The sequence below is a fragment of the Procambarus clarkii genome, chromosome 14 (assembly GCF_040958095.1).
Source record: "Procambarus clarkii isolate CNS0578487 chromosome 14, FALCON_Pclarkii_2.0, whole genome shotgun sequence".
NCBI classification, from domain to species: domain Eukaryota; kingdom Metazoa; phylum Arthropoda; class Malacostraca; order Decapoda; family Cambaridae; genus Procambarus; species Procambarus clarkii.
This window is the reverse complement of record NC_091163.1, coordinates 36,436,916-36,455,940: the sequence shown is the minus strand read 5'-3', so window position 1 is coordinate 36,455,940 and position 19,025 is coordinate 36,436,916. Positions and strand designations below refer to the sequence as shown.

General features: G+C 38.2%; 1 protein-coding gene across 2 annotated transcripts in view; it reads right to left on the bottom strand.

Moving 5' to 3' along the window:
• Positions 1 to 7,819: 7,819 nt before the first annotated feature.
• LOC123770354 (LIM domain-containing protein jub) overlaps positions 7,820 to 19,025 on the bottom strand; it is a 232,854-nt gene continuing 221,648 nt past the window's right edge. For both annotated transcript variants that reach the window (XR_011228469.1, XM_045762183.2), the window contains one exon: positions 7,820 to 17,532. Coding sequence is in view for 1 of the 2 variants with exons in the window: in XM_045762183.2 (XP_045618139.2) it covers positions 17,506 to 17,532 (27 nt within the window). In the remaining variant the exon portion in view is untranslated. The remainder of the gene's footprint in view (positions 17,533 to 19,025) is intronic.

Genomic DNA, 19,025 nt, shown 5'->3' with positions numbered 1-19,025 from the left:
AGTAAATGTTTTGTACTATTATTAAAAGGGTAATAACAAGAAATGTAAATCGAATTACAATATAAAGAATTATAGTATAGAAAAGTTTTTAGTTGTTCTATGTACGCAGTGAGCTAAAATATATATTGAAAACATTGTGCTTGATCATTGCTGTCTCTATTATACAAAATTTTCAAATGCCTGCCGGCAAGTATTATATTATCACTACATTACTGGAATTGTTAAGTCTTATGACCACAAACTTGTTCACTGACACGATGGCCCATTCCAGGCGTATAGACCCAGCCAAATATTTTATATTTTATATATATATATATATATATATATATATATATATATATATATATATATATATATATATATATATATATATATATATATATATATATATAACTGAAAACTCCACACCCCAGAAGGATTCGAACCCAAGAGTGCTATGCAACTTGGCGTACCTGGTACCTGAAAACTCGACCAGCACGACTCTACAAAAATCTTGGTTGTCGTTAGACTATTTATCCGAGGTCCGAGAGTGCTCGGTTCAATCAGCAGCATATGCTAGATTGACCAACATAAGAACTCCCTTTAGAAACATGTGCAAGGAATCGTCCAGGACCTTGTATTCCACCTATGTCAGACCAATCCTGGAGGTTATCTTTAGATGATTTCGGGGCTTTAGTGTTCCCGCGGTCCGGTCCTCGACCAGGCCTCCACCCCCAGGAAGCAGCCTGTGACAGCTGACTAACACCCAGGTACCTATTTTACTGCTAGGTAACAGGGGCATAGGGTGAAAGAAACTCTGCCCATTTAATAAATGAAGAATAATGCAGCAGCTCCAGCCTGGAGTTCATACCTAATTAAACACAAGACAAAGTTAGAGAAGATTCAGCGGTATGCCACCCGACTAGTCCCGGAACTGAGAGGTATGAGCTACGAGGAAAGGCTAAGGGAATTGAACCTCACGTCTCTGGATGACAGAAGAGCAAGGGAAGACATGATAACCACCTACAGAATTCTCAGGGGAATTGACAGAGTGGACAAAGACAAACTCTTTAGCTATTATAAAATAAACAAGTCCCACTCTGAGCGCGTTACCTCTGGACGTTTTCTCGGTTCAAAGATTAAAGTGTCCAGAATAGGGAGGAAAGTTTCCACCTTGAATTTTTCGGTTTTAAGGGGCGCATTACTTAGCATTTTAAACTTTGTTCAATGTCAACAAATCTTTTTTGACTAGTTGTATATGAAAATGGCTGCAATTGTTCCAAGTTTCAGTACTGCAGCCTAAATAGAAACTGAGATTTTTTTTCAACGAATATTACATATTTTCAGTGAGTTGCTACAACCACAAGTGTCAGATATACTCATTCTATGACACTTTTCTGACACATTAGCATATAATAAAGGATCTGATGCCGCGGATTTTCCAAAACATGTTTAGTTTTCCTAATACAAATAGTCAAAGTTCCCACCCCCAAAAAAAAAAATATATGCAAATATATCATGTTTATTGCTATTATAAAATCAATAAATGAACATAGGGAAAAAACGGCATCAGATTTTAGAGAGAAACTTTACATATAAGGTGTAAGTTTCATGTAAATTGAATAAAAATGAGAGAGTAGCAACTCGTTTATGTTACTTGAAAAATAAATCATTAAAAACTATTTGCACATATAGCAAATACTCCTCATATAATAATAATAATAATAATAATTTTTATTTAGGTAAGGTACATACATAGAGATTTTACAAAGTTTGTTGGCTTTATAGATAGAGCTAGTACATACAATGCCTAAAGCCACTATTACGCAAAGCGTTTCGGGCAGACGGGATATTAGAGACATTATCGTATGACTGACCACGGCAGTTTGATGTGGAATTTTGTTCTCATTAAGAAAATCCCCGAGAGTGTCTGTTAGATCTTGTCAATAAAGGTTCCACAGACTGACGGCCTTTAATGTGTCGCAGAGTAAATGTCAGTTGTGTGCCAGCAGGCTGGAACCTACACTTATTGAATAATAATAACAATAATAATACATTGTGTCAGGGGACAGGAAGCCAGAGTGTATTCATACGCGTTAGGCTTATATCGAAGTTCCCCCATTTCACTAGGGTGGAATTAATGACCCCGCCCAGGAGGCAACCCTTCAAGGGGCGACTAACTCCTCAGTACCTACCTATTGCTGGGTGAACAGGTACATTAGGTGAAAGGATATGTGCCCAACTATTTTTGTCCCGCGCAGGATTCGAACCCGGAATTCTCGACTGTGTATCGAGAAGGAATCCGACTGTACTGCCGGGAACCTATACTAAAATAGAATAATACTTTTACTTTTTTTTGTACTTCAAGAAGAGTACAAAGAACCTGTTGTCCCATTAGGAGGCTAATGGAGATGGTGGCCCTCAGGGCTTCTTGTCCCTGTCATAGCTGCCCTCAGGGCTTCTTGTCCCTGTCATAGCTGCCCTCAGGGCTTCTTGTCCCTGTCAAAGCTGCCCTCAGGGCTTCTTGTCCCTGTCATAGCTGCCCTCAGGGCTTCTTGTCCCTGTCATAGCTGCCCTCAGGGCTTCTTGTCCCTGTCATAGCTGCCCTCAGGGCTTCTTGTTCCCACAGAGTAATTAAGTAATTATCAAAAGAAGGCACCAAGCCGGAAAGGCTATGAAGCACCATCAAATGTGCGGGGTGTTCATAGGTCGCTAAATGTCACTAAGGATGCCAATACGGGAACAAAAGGGCATAAGGCGAACAACATCAAAGGTATCCGATTCACCAAAAAATTCTATCGAGGGACAAGTGACCGCGAGGGACGGTCGGCAAGCAAGACACACGCTCGTCCTGGAAGTCAGGACATTCAACAAGGATATGCACGACTGTAAGAGGGACAATAAGGAACATGGCGGCGCTCCATTAAGTGTCCATGAGTTAAACGCGTATGGCCAATACCCAACCTTGCCAGAGCTGTTTCCCACCGCCGGTTACGGTGGTAGGAGAAAGGCCACAGAGACACACTACTGTTAAGAGTACGCAGTTTGTTACCAGTAACAGATGACCAACAACCCTGCCAACAGGCAAGGATGGAGGAATGAACAACAGGGTAAAAGTCGGAATAAGGAACACCTTTACGGGAGATGGGACAAGTGCGGATAGCTTCCTTAGTGGCAGCGTCCACACGCTTATTTATGGACACACCAATATGGCTGGGAACCCAGCACAACTCCATTGTCTTAAGTCTACTGGAAACAAGAAACAGCCAATGTTGAATCTCGACCACCACCGGATGGACTGGATTAAAAGACTCAAGAGCCATGAGGACACTGCCAGAGCCAAATACAACAACAAAGGAGGATTGACAGCGAGAAAGCAGTTGATGAAGAGTTTACAAAATAGCATAAAGTTCTGCTGTGAAGATGCTAGTCTCCGGAGGCAGGCGACACATAGGTGTGGTCAGGAAAAACAGGTTTGGGACCAGCCCCTCCAATATTTTCCACGTATAGATTATTATATATCTCTCCCGCCTGTGCTCAAGAGAATACAGATTTAGGCTATTTAGTTGGTCCCAGTAATTTAGATGTTTTACTGAGTGGATTACACCGTCTACAGACTTAAGACCCATCGGTGAAGACGGAAATGGAGCGAGAGTGTGAAGAAAAGTGTAGGAGGAGAAGGCGTTTCAGGACTGTAGGAGAGGTAAAAGCTTTACTGATGGGGGGTCAGGGTTTTACAAAACTTAAGAAGGGGGACCCTCCACAGGGTCAAGGACTGAACGACACGAGGAGAAATATTGGTAACAGGAACAGGGCCACAGGAGAGGTAAAGGTCCAAGTACGACATAAGCAAGAGTGAGGGAGTTGTAAGGACCGTGTGCAAGGTAGTGAAGACAGTAGCGATCACGGTGATCCTGTAGAGACAGGACCCCCACAGAGGCCACTAGAAATGGTGGCTCTCAGGGGCTTCTTGTTCCAGTAGAGGCCACTAAAGATGGCGGTTCTCAGGAAAATTAATGTAAATAATGGCCATATTAGATTGAAGGTTATTTAATGAAAGGAAGACTGCTCTTTATTGTCAAATTTGTCTTTGCCAACTCTGTTACTGCACCTTGTTGAAAACCTGGACTAACAAGTTACAAAAAAGAGCAAGCAAGCAAGAGAAGGCATTAAGCCCGAAAGACAATTTAGTAGCATCGGAGTCGTGGGACATTGAACAGGTCCTAACTCACTCTCAGGATGACAATACCAGAGCAACAAGGCATAACATGAGCAATGTCAATGGTATTGGATTCACCAAGTAGTTTATGGAGGGAAGAAATTATATGCAAATCCAAGTAGTCACCAAGTAAAATGTACTGAAAAGTTGTGGAAGCCGCCTCCATACACATTTCCAGTACAAAATTAAACCGAATGTCATTTTTTTAATACACAAATTTAATATTTATTGCTTCCCATATACACTGATAGCGATATGCTCACAAGGCAAAGTTAGTGCATTTTTAATTATTGGTGTCCCACCTGCATCTTTTGTGCTTAATTTGCATATTTGTTAAATTCAAAAGCGACTTCCGATTTCAACGAATTTTTGCTGTTGAATTCGAAAGTTCATGCTGTTGAGCTTCGGAAGAAGTGCCTTCCAAATATAAATATCTCGTAAGCTCCTTTCCTTAGACTGTTCACATCATGATAATGTACTATATAGTACAGTACAGTATAGTATATTGTAATTTGAGAAGTAAAGTTCTATTTGCATAGAATTCACGAAGGCCAGAAATTTGTACTTAGGCTCATCGAGGTCCCTCTAGGTAAACTACTGACCTAGTTGGCAAACATCAACAGTTACCCAACTCCCAGGTACCAAATTTACTGCTAGGTGAACAGGTGGATTAGGTAAAAGGAAATGTGCCCAACTATTTCTGCCCTGCCCTGGTATTGAACCTGGGTCCCTCGTGGTTGGCTAAGGAAATTGACCGACGTGCATAACCCTTAAACTGCTAAGCTACTTAAAAGCTCTTCATCCAGGTATGCATGGAAACAAATTAGTATATACAGTTCATCAGGATCACTCACATATGACAACTTGAGCACTGAAGGAAGCATGAGCCAGCACCTGTAACCGAGTAACGGATAAAGAGCAACTCAACTTCTGGGTTTTGCTTGAATATTCATAAATTGTTCCATTTACTATTGTAAACTGTAGTTGTAGAAAGCACTAACTACTTATTATGTAATTTGTTGAATTAGTTTTGTGAATAATTAATGTTTGGTTTTTATAGTAGTTGTACATATTTAATATAATAAATCACCTACAGGTGCTAATTATTGATAAGAGTATTTATTAGCAGTTGCCAGAGTCCTCCATTCATCTAGGCCGCTGCTATTGTCATGAAGACAAGATATTCCTTCTAGGACATATAGTGCTTTGTACAGTGTTATCACCACAACATCCCAGGTGGTACTTGTGGTCACCACAACATCCCAGGTGGTACTTGTGGTCACCACAACATCCCAGGTGGTACTTGTGGTCACCACAACATCCCAGGTGGTACTTGTGGTCACCACAACATCCCAGGTGGTACTTGTGGTCACCACAACATCCCAGGTGGTACTTCTGGTCACCACAACATCCCAGGTGGTACGTCTGGTCACCACAACATCCCAGGTGGTACTTGTGGTCACCACAACATCCCAGGTGGTACTTGTGGTCACCACAACATCCCAGGTGGTACTTGTGGTCACCACAACATCCCAGGTGGTACTTGTGGTCACCACAACATCCCAGGTGGTACTTGTGGTCACCACAACATCCCAGGTGGTACTTGTGGTCACCACAACATCCCAGGTGGTACTTGTGGTCACCACAACATCCCAGGTGGTACTTGTGGTCACCACAACATCCCAGGTGGTACTTGTGGTCACCACAACATCCCAGGTGGTACTTGTGGTCACCACAACATCCCAGGTGGTACTTGTGGTCACCACAACATCCCAGGTGGTACTTGTGGTCACCACAACATCCCAGGTGGTACTTGTGGTTACAATACGTTTCAGGCCATCGTTGTCCAGAGGGTCGTGTGTATGCAGTGGGGGTCGAGGGGTGTAGACTCCATCCCATAGTTCGGTCTCGATATTTTCTCATTTAGTGCTTACTTCTCCAGGCATTAATTGATGGTGAGAGAATGAACTTCAGAACTAATGAATGAACTATTAATGCTTCAGAAAGATTTCTTTCAGCTATAATGACCATACAGCAGTCTGTGGTGGAAAATGTTCTGCTCAACCATAATGACCATACAGCAGTCTGTGGTGGAAAAATGTTCAAGAGGCCCTATAGATCATTCAGGATGCCAGCACACCAGAGGTCCTATGGATCATTCAAGATGTCAACACACACAAAGAGGTCCAATAGATCATTAAGGATGTTAACACACCAGAGGTCCTATAAATCATTCCAGGACTTGGATGGCACAAACAGGCAAGACTTGGACGACAGAGAGGCAGCACCACTCAAAAATGCCTGGAAAATTTAACGTGTCTCACACCACTCGACTTTTTAGATGTAACAAAAGCCATGCCAGACCTCCCCCCCCCCCCCCCCCACCCCTAAGGAAGAGAGAGAGGTTGCCTGCAAGTGAGAATGAACCAAGAACCTCACACCACAAGCAATATGAAGCCGAGACCTGAATTCATCAGAAGAAAGGTCTGTCAATGACAAGAGGTCCTGATATTGAAAGATAAACTATAAACCATATGATTGCAGAACTCACAGGGCAAAGAGACGGTTCTGAAACAACCCCAACATAAAATGCTTCCGGGAGACTTGAAAGAAACCCAGTAACACACACATAGGGAAAAGGGGGCACCGAGAACTCCATCTCAAACGCTGAAGGTGGGTATAACAAAGTCTCTGCCTTAAGTGAATGCTCCTCCGCATAGAGAACCAGCAACTACTGTAATTGGGATGAAAGTGCACCCACCTTTCTCATGGCCTTTCCTTGGTTAGTGATCTAGTATACCTACCTCTGTGCACCACTGTAGACGGAGTCTGGTTTTGGCTTCTGGTCCCTGGCAGGCTTACGATGACTCACAAGGGCCTGGTGGGGGATTAAATTCTGTCGAGGTATCCAAGTAGCTAGCAACAGGAAGCCACCATCGGAGACCACCCAAACTATATTATCTTCCAGAAGTGATGTTGCAATACTGCTGCCCGAGCTTTCAAGGCTTGTGTAGTGTATGTGCTATATTCAATTGTGTTTTATTATGTTAGACATTTATTACCAAGTCATTTACCAAAATCATTATTTATAGTGACTAAGCCTGTATGACCTGTACATTATCTGAGAACCCAATAGTATTGCTTTTATTTAAATAACTGAACATATCGAGTGAATTCTCACTTAAATTATCTTATTTGCCAGCATATATGATATACCTATCTTACAGGGAAATTTTGTGGAGAAAAATTAATTCTCATCATACATTTATTGTATGCAATGGTCAAGTGGTTTTCTTGAGGAAAAGATATGATTTGGTGCATGTAAATAAAATATAGATATTCAAGAGTGTGAATCAAGAATGTACATATTATCTGCCAGCAAATATGATAATTATCAAAGTGTCAAGGCCAAAAGGTTATACCTTATTGCACTGTTATAGAATTTTCAAGAGTTCTTGATAAATGCAACACACAGTAATTCACAACAGCTTAACACTATTTATCTTAATATGGAATAAGAACAACAACTGTTGATTTTTCCTTCCTTGTGAACTTACCACGATTACACTTCTACTTCACATGACTACAGTCTTCTAGACATCAGGATAATATTTACATGAATTTATTTTCAGCTTTATTTATTAAAATGACCTTTTGTATGACGGTATTTACAGTAATGGCCAAACTAAGGTTATGTGGACACATTTATTTGTGCTTCAATATCACAAACTGTCGGAGCCGTTCTCATCTGGCAGAGTAACAATGATGTTCAACTTGCCACTTGTGCACAGCCTGGGATAGCAGCAAACACACAATGTAAGACGATGAGTCCCAATAGCGTGGCTGAAAATATGATGACCAAACCACACATCAGATGATGAAGAAACGACGACACTTTGACCTATCCTGGACCATTATGAAGTCGAGTGTGAGTGAAAGGTCCAGGACGGATCAAAATGTCATCGTTTCTTCATCTTCTGAGACATGTGTTTGGTCATCACACAATGTAATATTTTTACTACATTTCCATATTACATCATTCTAACAATGTAGTAACATTAATAAAACATTGTGGTTACATTATGCATTTCCCGAGAGCATTAATATACCATGTTATTATTTTCCACAACCATAAAATCTTATCACAGAACAGAGTAATCTCGTGGCCGAGTCATACTGGTAGCTGTTTAGAATGTGCCTAAATACCACCACGAGTTTCATCTCACTACACCAAATTAAGATAACTGCCACGATTCAAAACAAACAAAACGAGCCGTTATCATTCCGCATCTCGGAATTTAAGTAGACAAGTTGCATAAGAGGATGGGCAGCATGAACAACAACAACAAAACAGTGATGAGGAACCCTCCCACCCCTCTTCCCTGACAATTCCCATTAACAAATTTTTTTAAACATGAAACCATTTGGTGAAGAGCATGTGACAAGCATCTGGAGACGAGTGCGTACATTATTTATTATTTACAAGTAACACAAGACAACATTAAGCAGCCAGTAAAAGAAGAGCCAAATATTTCTCTAAGAACACGGACAAAATACAGAGCATGAAACAATGTTATACGTACTTGAACTTCTTTATATAAATGAAAGACTAACTCTGAAGATTAAAAAAAATAACACAAAGGTAACATCATAATGAAAAGATACACCTTCCCATTTAGTGAAAAATTAATATATCCATACATATACACAAAGTATATACTGTACATATGTTTATACATTATGTATGTATGTATATTGTGTGTGTGTGTGTGTTATAATTATATATATATATATATATATATATATATATATATATATATATATATATATATATATATATATATATATATATATATATATATATATATATATATATATATATATATATATATATATATGTGTGTCGTACCTAGTAGCCAGAACACACTTCTCGGCCTACTATGCAAGACCTGACTTGCCTAATAGACCGAGTGATTTTCTTTATTTTCAATAAATTGTTTCCAATTAGTTTATTTGAATTATTATTATTATATTATATTAAGAACATAAATTATAGACTTAACTGTGTTAGTTTGGTTTAGGTTAGGTTAGGTTAAGATAGGTTAGGTAGGGTTGGTTAGGTTCGGTCATATACAGTATCTAAGTTAGTTTTAACTCAAATTTAAAAACAATTAACTCTCACATAATGAAATGAATAGCTTTATCATTTCATAAGAAAAAATTAGAAAAATATACATATTCAGGAAAACTTGGCTTATTAGGCAAATTGGGCCTTGCATAGTAGGCCGAGTACTGCATTCTGGCTACTAGGTACATTATATTATATTATATTATATATATATATATATATATATATATATATATATATATATATATATATATATATAAAAAAGACCGTGAGGATTCTTCCTGAACACTTACAAACACATACATACATATACATATATATATATATATATATATATATATATATATATATATATATATATATATATATATATATATATATATATATATATTTATTTATTTTTATGAACCTGAATTCTTATGAACAGGTTGCATTTTAAGGTGCAGCCTGTGTACCATTCCGGGTTATCATATGATATGGTATGTTCCGTGGCCTAAACTTGGACTAGATAAAATAGTTGACCACATAACCCAACTGCACTTGGCATGGGGTTGAATGACTTCATAAAGACTCTCCCATGCTTTTGTGATGTAGTGGTACAACACTCAGCTTTGTGGTAATTACCAAAGTGTACTTACCACAAAGCCGAGTCCTGTACCACCGAACCACCAAACCACAAAAGAATGGGAGTATCTTTATGAACTCATTCAACTAGTGTGGTGGTACAGTGATACAGCATTCAGCTTTGCTTCATGTAGGTGGAGGTTCTAGTCCCAGCAAGGGCATTTGAAATTTTCAAGTGTGTATGTGTGCATGCGTGTGCGTGTGTTTGTGTGTGTATGTGTGTACTCACCTAGTTGTGTTTGCGGGGGTTGAGCTCTAGCTCTTTGGTCCCGCCTCTCAACCGTCAATCAACAGGTGTACAGATTCCTGAGCCTATTGGGCTCTATCATATCTACACTTGAAACTGTGTATGGAGTCAGCCTCCACCACATCACTTCCTAATGCATTCCATTTGTCAACCACTCTGACACTAAAAAAGTTCTTTCTAATATCTCTGTGGCTCATGTGTGTGTGTGTGTTTGTGTGTGTGCGTACATATATATATCTTCAGTTCCTGCCTGGCGTCGGAGGAGTTCGAAGAAATCTACAGCCTCTAGGAAACAAACTTCCCTTTATTTCTTCTTAATGTCCACATTTGGTAACCAATCAGATATGTAACTGTGTAACCTTGTATAATAAAGTGTACAGTATAAATAATAAAAAAAAGGAGTGGTAGGAGATGGAAATACTAGTACATATTTAGAGTTAAATGGCAAGTTTTCTCTGAATGCTCTTTGTTCCTTTCTCCGAGGCTGTGGGTCCCTGCAGTTGCACCAGAGGTGGTGTTGGGACCCATAGCCTCAGAGAGGAGAATAAAGATTATTCAAAAAAGACCGTGAGGATTCTTCCTGAACACTTACAAACACATACATACATATACATATATACATACATACATATATATATATATACATACTGTACATAGATTGTTTGTGTTTTAAAAAAATAGTTGACTAATATAGAAAAATTTTTACAATTAAATTGTATTCCTCATTCACAATAAGTTGCGAGATATAGAACTGCCCTTATACAGACACTTGACCCTAACCGTAAGTATGTGACCTTGTCTTATTCTTACCCACCATTTCCCTACTTCAACTCCAGTCTCATGCAAAATGCATTACAAAAAAACTGCAATACAATAATTATGAACTGAACTCCCCCAAAGAAAGGTTAACTTTAATCACTATATCGTGATATATTAATGAAAAAATTTTGGAGCAATATGGGTGGACCGAACTCCCTCCTCTGGAGGCGAGAGTTTGGTAGAAGCCCTTAAGACTGTGGCTTTTTAAGGCTTTTAAGTTTGACTGTGAAGCTTTTAAGCTCGTCATGAGTGTGTTGGTGGTGTGAACACATGTCTGGGAACGAGAGAGGTGTGGGTTCAGTCCCACACAATTGCTCAAAACTTTTCTCGTCAATGAAACAATTTTGTGTAGATGCCATACAAATGAGATAACCACCACTCCAGAATACAGTATCTACCACCTTGGGTAGATACTAATACAGGAAATAAAAATACATAATATATTACAATTAAATATTACTGTATCTTAATTATTTTAGAAAAATTTATAATTCATAACTGATATTTATTCCCCAAGGATAACAATAGCCTTCAAGATGTACGAGGATAAACACTGTGCTAGCAGAGTGGCCAATGAATAATGTATTAGATATTACATTAGTCAGGCAGTTTTCATTATAGGATAGAAGCATTTTATGAAATTCTCAGTTTAATTTTGTCAGCCATTACCAAACATAAAGACCCAGTGGGCAAGACGTACTCTAGTAATGTTCATTAAATGTTGTAACAGCGTTAATTTTGTGTTATATCAATGTCATTTGACCAGTTTTGCCTGGTGGAGGATGGGGAGGAAGGGAAGACGACGGCACTGTTCGCATCACTGTAAGAGGAGCTACATCTCACTTACAGTCTATATTTAGGTACACACATCTCATTGTAAAGATAAGAGGAAAAAATGCAGTAGATTATGCTATATATGCAACTCTTAAGTTGAGGGAAGATGATACTGAACTGCTCACACACCTCGTTTTAAAAATGGAAAGGATTACACAGCAATGCACTTTATTCCCCCCCCCCCCCAAACACAATATACATGCATAGGCACACACACACACACGCACACGCACACGCACACACGCACAAACACACACACACACACATACACACACACACACACACACACACACACACACACACACACACACACGACATGCTCCACTGATTTGTGTAACTGAAAAACAAGAGTGTGAGGAGAGGCTACAAGTCTTAAAATATGTCAAACCTGGAAGATAGAAGGAAGAGAGAGATGACGTGACTTAAAATTGACATAAGTAATAACGAGGGGATGTTTGAAAGCTACAACTTCAAGAACAAGAGGCCACAGAGTCAAATGAAGGAAACAAAGATATTGGAAAAAATGTATTATAGGTCATTATTTGTAGACAGTTGAACAAATTAAGTGAAGGCGGTGGAGGCCAAAACCGCCAGTAGTTTCAAAGCATCATTCCATGTATATGTACATAATTAATGTACATACATTACATTACGTAATTACATGCAGACACGCCTTAAATGTAAGACGGAACCCACTCTACACAGATCAGGTGAGAGGGGTGTAATGCACGTGGCTCATACTGGGGCCAATTATGTTCTTGATATATGTAAATGACTTACCAGATGGAAGAGTAACATTCAATCACCATTTGTGGATGATGCAATTCTGATGAAAATAGTAAGAAGTAAAGAAGACTGAAATAGATTACAAATATACTGCAGCATTGGTCTGATAGTTGTTAGTCTTCAACCGGAACAAAGGACAAACAATGAATAAACAAGACCATTAGGGCAGTATAGACTAAAAGGAAAGACAACTCCCTAAAACATAGGAGAATGCTCTAGGAATTGGTATAATGCAAACCCAGACACCTGTGGAACGTGGCAGCACATGTGACGCTGGCTAATGTCAAGTAGTTTTCATGTACCGAAATAAAGAGGCCTTCTAAACACTATATACAATCTGAGTAAGACCAACACTTGAATATGCAGCCCCACCCTGGAGTCCCTACCTAAAAAAGTTAGAACAATTTAATTAGTGAAAGTTCAGGTTTATCCAACATGACTAGTTCCAGACCTGAAGAGACTCTTTGACATGCTAAAAGAACTCAACCTCTCAACACCGGAAGAAAAACGAAACAGGGATATGATAATGCAAAAGACATCGAGGTAGAAATGACAGAGTGGATAAAGAATCAATGATCAAAATGATTAATGTTAGGACCAGGGGAAAATGGGTGGAAGCTGGAGATACAGATGAGTGGGGAAAGGATGCCACGAAACCCTTCTTTAGCACACAAGTTGACTGACAGTCGAGAGGCGGGACCAAAGAGCCAAAGCTCAACCCCCACAAGCACAACTAGGCGAGTACAGAATTGCAAGCAAGTGGAATAGGCTAAAGAGAGATTATAGAGGCCAGTTTCAAAAGATGAATAAGGAAAATGTATTTTCTTTGCCCAACAGCTAGAAAATACTAATTTGAACTAGTCAAAATCCTGCAGGAGGAATGTGAAAAAGTATTTACCTTCAAATAGACAGCTTGACAGCTGTAATGACCTGCAGACTTAGGTGACATACGAAAAAGCTTAGGAAATTTGAAAATCAAATACAACAAATGTGCAGAGAATAAATCACAAAAATGAGGTTTAAAATTCAAAACTCAACCAGTACAAATGAAAAGTAAAGTAGTACAATTCAGGCCTTCCTGAAGGTGCAGTGGTCATAGTACTGTGTACGTTAGGAGGTGATCCTGGTCGTCACGGGTTCATATCCTGGTCAGGTCATAAAGAGTTCTTAATGATTTATGACTTGTGCATTCCTGCAGCCTTTCTTACATATATACATACATATTTCACACACACACACACACACACACCCACCTACACCTTAGTGTAGGCAAATTTATAAATCTGAGCATTTTAATGATTTAAAACATACATATTGTAATACAGTTTGAGTCAACTGCTTGAATATTTTATCTTAAACAGAAAATTAACCAAGTTTTTTTCCTTATTTTTTTTAACTCATCAAGAGTCAAATGTTAAAACCTACAAAAAATAATTAAATATAATTGTCTGATGCAGCAACTTGGCACAAACAAAGCCACTAATGAATTTAATTATGTAACAGAAACTTTTCTGAGCAGTTTGTGTGTGTGTGGAATCGAACTCGCAACCTAAGTCACCCCAGATGCATGCCTTACCAACTAGACCACAATACTCGCAACCTAAGTCACCCCAGATGCATGCCTTACCAACTAGACCACAATACTCGCAACCTAAGTCACCCCAGATGCATGCCTTACCAACTAGACCACAATAAACTCCAAAGATTTTCTCGCAGATATAACACATTATTGCGACGTCATTGTGTGTTATGTAATTTTGTGCTACAAGCAAAAGTTGATTCTTGAGAGAAACAAGTTCTCTATAATGAATAAAAATTCCATATTTGCTAGCATTTAAGACCCATCTATTTTACAAGGACATTTTGTGGAAAAAACAATTATAGTACCAGTATGTTTTATCATAGAATTCTTTTAAGCAATGTTTAAGTGGTTTTGTAGGGAAAAGCAGATGACTATGCATGTAAAGACAATATATATACTTGGTTGGTGGTGGATCAAAAACACGAGACACATCTGCCGGTAAATACGACAATTGGAATCAATTTTCCACACAGTGACAATGTTAACCTTAAAATTTACGGAAAAACTTGCACATCAAAACTAGCTACAACTGCACGTACAGCTGTCTCCCAAGGTGGGTCATTACTATAGTTTTATTGAGAAATTATATAACTAACAATATCCCTATTAAGTATTTCAGAAGTACCCGACTGGCACCTAAATGCAACGTTAAACCTTCGTTGGTGCTCCGAGGAAGTATCTGGCAGTAATCCATCCCTTCACCCGTGTCAATAAAGATGAATCTTACCTAAGAGGGATGAATGGCACACATCTACACCTCCAGACACCATAATGGTGCACCAAGGAAGGTTTAACAATCCTATTAAGTATTACTATTACTGGCTCTTTATAGCTTTGCTTTGAGAACTGCAATATTTTAGTTTTAACAACTGTGTGATAATAAATATCATTAAGTTAGATGAATTATCTAATACAGTACTGCATATTACCCACCATTCAAACTATTCAATAATTTCTGAGAATAGGTAAAGTTAATATTTATAGATGTACTCCTACAAGTGAATTGCTAGATTAAATCCTAGCGTTTGAACGACTAATTATTTGCAGTTATGTAAATAAACACATCAAAATTATAGTCGAAGTTGGCCAAATAGAAATGAAAAATTAAGGTGATTCAGAAAAGAAAAATAATGCTACAAACTTCCACAATCGTGACAAATGTTTAACTACACCGTTGTATTATGTTAGTGTTCTCTATGACACTGACACCGTTGTATTATGTTAGTGTTCTCTATGACACTGACACCGTTGTATTATGTTAGTGTTCTCTATGACACTCACATAATGATGTTAATAAAGTTGAAGTTTATTAACATCATTTTATTGAAAAATAGTACCTGGATTGTACCTTGATGGGGTTGTGGGAGTTCTTCTACTTCCAAGCCCGGCCCGAGGCCAGGCTTGACTTGAGTGCGCTTGGTCCACCAGGCTGTTGCTTGGAGCGGCCCGCAGGCCCACATACCCACCACAGCCCGGTTGGTCCGGCACTCCTTAGAGAAAACTATCTAATTTTTTCTCGAAGATGTCCACATTTGTTCCGGCAATATGGTGTTTAGTGTTAAAGGTATATTGTTTATATACTGGGTTTATGGGGCACACAAACAAGATAACCTCAATGTTAATACCGTCATAATAACGAGTAATAACTTTGAGGTTACATTGTTTGCTTACTAAGGTTAAATGGAAGCTACAATAAGAATCCCCCTTACCTTAACGTTCACAGATAAATCACTGCTCTTTCTGAACACGTTGCACGATTACATACCTAGGTTATCAAAGTAGCCTACTTAATATGGAAGACACTTACTTCATAAGTATTTCCAGTAACCGCAGTGATAATTTTGACTGGGAATACAGTACTTTGGGAAGAGCATCAAATGGTAATTTAATGTGAATAAAATTTACCCAAATCTTTAAAATGAGGCATGGAATAAGAGAAGTAAGAGCTCTAGAAAATGAAGCGTGGAATAAGAGCAAGAACTCTTTAAAACGAGGCGTGGAAGAAGAAGCAAGAACTCTTTAAAACGAGGCGTGGAATAAGAGAAGCAAGAACTCTTTAAAACGAGGCGTGGAATAAGAGAAGCAAGAACTATGCACATTAGCTACATGGTTACAAACACACTTTTGACTGTGACTGGCGATGCAAAGATGAAAAAGGTTAATAAAGAGTAATTTTAGTATACTAAATGCAAAATATGTAGATTTATTTTAGAGATCTAAATAGGAAATATTCCCCTTAAAAGATGTATGATAATCATACATTTTAATCAAGAGGAGATTTGATATAGGTTACTCCACAAAGTTTCAAACATTACTATGGCAATATTATCATACAACAAATACTGTACTCTATAATAATTAAAATGCATGTGGTACCAATCTTATAACATCTCATACCAATCTTAGAATGATCTTACCAACCTTAGAATGTATCATTTTGATCTTATCCTTCAATTCTAAGAACGTATCATTCCAAGATCACTGTCTAGCCAGTTTCTCATATCAGCTGCAGCACAAACACTTACAAGCAAGACACAGCCATCGACGTGGCCTCAATTGCGTAAGCGCGTTCAAACACAACATAACCCCACTGCACAACCCCAAAATGCTATTTAGAATCACAGCAAAAAGACATTAACAATAGTCCCACTTGTTTTACTTTTCAGAATGAATTTGAAGCAAAATACTGTACAGTACTTGCAAATGGTCAAAATTAATCCAAATGCTAATATGAGCAAAGACATCAAGAATTAAAACATAATAAAAACCCAGGTTTTTCCTACAAAACAAAATGGTCAAGCAGTAACATGCACACAAGCAATAGGAACACAAACACGAATTTTCTGGATAAAAAATCCCAACCTTTAAATACTTTTGCTATTCAAAATAATTTATTCACCAAATGCTGCAGCTTAAACCTAGCTACTGTTCCTCCGTCTCAATCAGTACCAATACAATCAAATATGCTTCAATAGAGAGACAGATTGAATAGTTGTGAAAAGTATTATATAAAATATTTTAAACTTAGAGATACTGACTAATTAAACAAAGTTTGTGTCTGAGTTCTGGTAAAAGATTTATATAACTAACAAAGAAGTCAATGAGTTTTATCACAAATTATGGAAAATATACTTGTCTTTCAAATATGAATGATGCTTAATGATCAAGAACCATTCTATATAAAATCACTTATTGCTTCCATAGTTTTGAACCAAAAGATAAAATACAATAAAAGCTTCTTTTCATGTATTTAACATTGAGGAGATTACGAGTAGGCTTCCTTCCTTTTATTCTACATATGTGGCACCGACATCCTGGAAAAGAAAAAGACTTACAGTAAATAGATAACATATATATATGTGTAACATTACACGTGCACAGGTAGATAATGCACGCAATGTTACGTCCTGCTATAATCTCAATTTTGTCAATGGGTAAACACAAAAATTATGCAAAACGATCAAATTAATCAATTTAACCCTTCAGATATTCCAATTATTCAACCTGCTCTCCAAAAATCATAGACATGGCAACAATTTGTCGAAACACTAGAAGGTGAAGGGACGACGATGTTTCGGTCCGTCCTGGACCATTCTCAAGTCGATTGGACCATTCACAATCAACTTGAGAATGGTCCAGGACGGACCGAAACATCGTCGTCCCTTTACCTTCTAGTGTGTGGTCTGGTCAACTTACTTTAGCCACGTTATTGTGACTCATCGCCTGCAATTTGTCGTAAGTACAACAATGGACTGTTGGATTAATTAAAAAAAATAGTCACTTTTGTACTGTTGGAATATTGTACATCATAGTATGCCAAAAAGGGCAACAATAACTAAACAACCTAACATAATGTGCCCTAGGCTTAAATAAGCAATCCTAGGCCTAATATATGCCATTTTATGCCTAACGTAGTACATATGTGCTATACTAGGCTTGGCAAAGTTTAAGTTGCTTTCTTTCTCAGGTCATGTACAAAATTAATAGTAATGAAATTAATAGATCATGTAATAAAAGTAATAGATCCCGAGTCTAAGTCAACCTTTTCTTCACACAACTGTCTATTTTGGTACATTTGACCAAGAGTAGTTATAAGCACCATCTTTCTTGGATGACAGGTTGAATTATAAATTCGTACACAAAGTACACATCTATCACATTAATATCCAGACGTACAAACAGATCTAATATTACAATCCTCCCATTCCTTGTGAGATGTTGGCAATATACCATGTTAAACTAGCAAGATATTTCATTTAATTGACACATCCCAACCCACACTATGAAAATAAATAAGTGTCGACATTTCAGTCCATCTTGGACGTTCATCGCGCTGCAATTCATTTGACTTGATAACAGTCCAGGGTGGACCAGTATGTCGACACTCTCATTTGAGTTGGCTGCCGACCAGGTTGTTTCCTCAGGTAGGTCAGTAGTTGACGTAGGGTGACCTTACACCTGATGGCTCTGTTCACCTAACAGTAAATAGGCACCTGGGAGTTAAGCAACTGTTCTGTGTTGCTAGACCACTATGACATCAACCTGTCCTCTTAAAAATAACGTCACTTTTCGCCCGTATGAGCACTATGGCCAAATTTGGACGTAATTTGAAACGAAATCGACTCACAAAAGTGACGTACTGTCCCGTTTTCTGTTTGAGTCGTCCGGCTTACTCGGCAAGCTTAGAAAAGGAAACTTTCCATTAACGTTTTTTCATACCGTTTTGAAACTTTATGAGAATTTCCTGCCCGCCTAACCTATCAGAGGACCCTTAACTTACTGTTGTTGAAAAAAAAATCCCAAATTT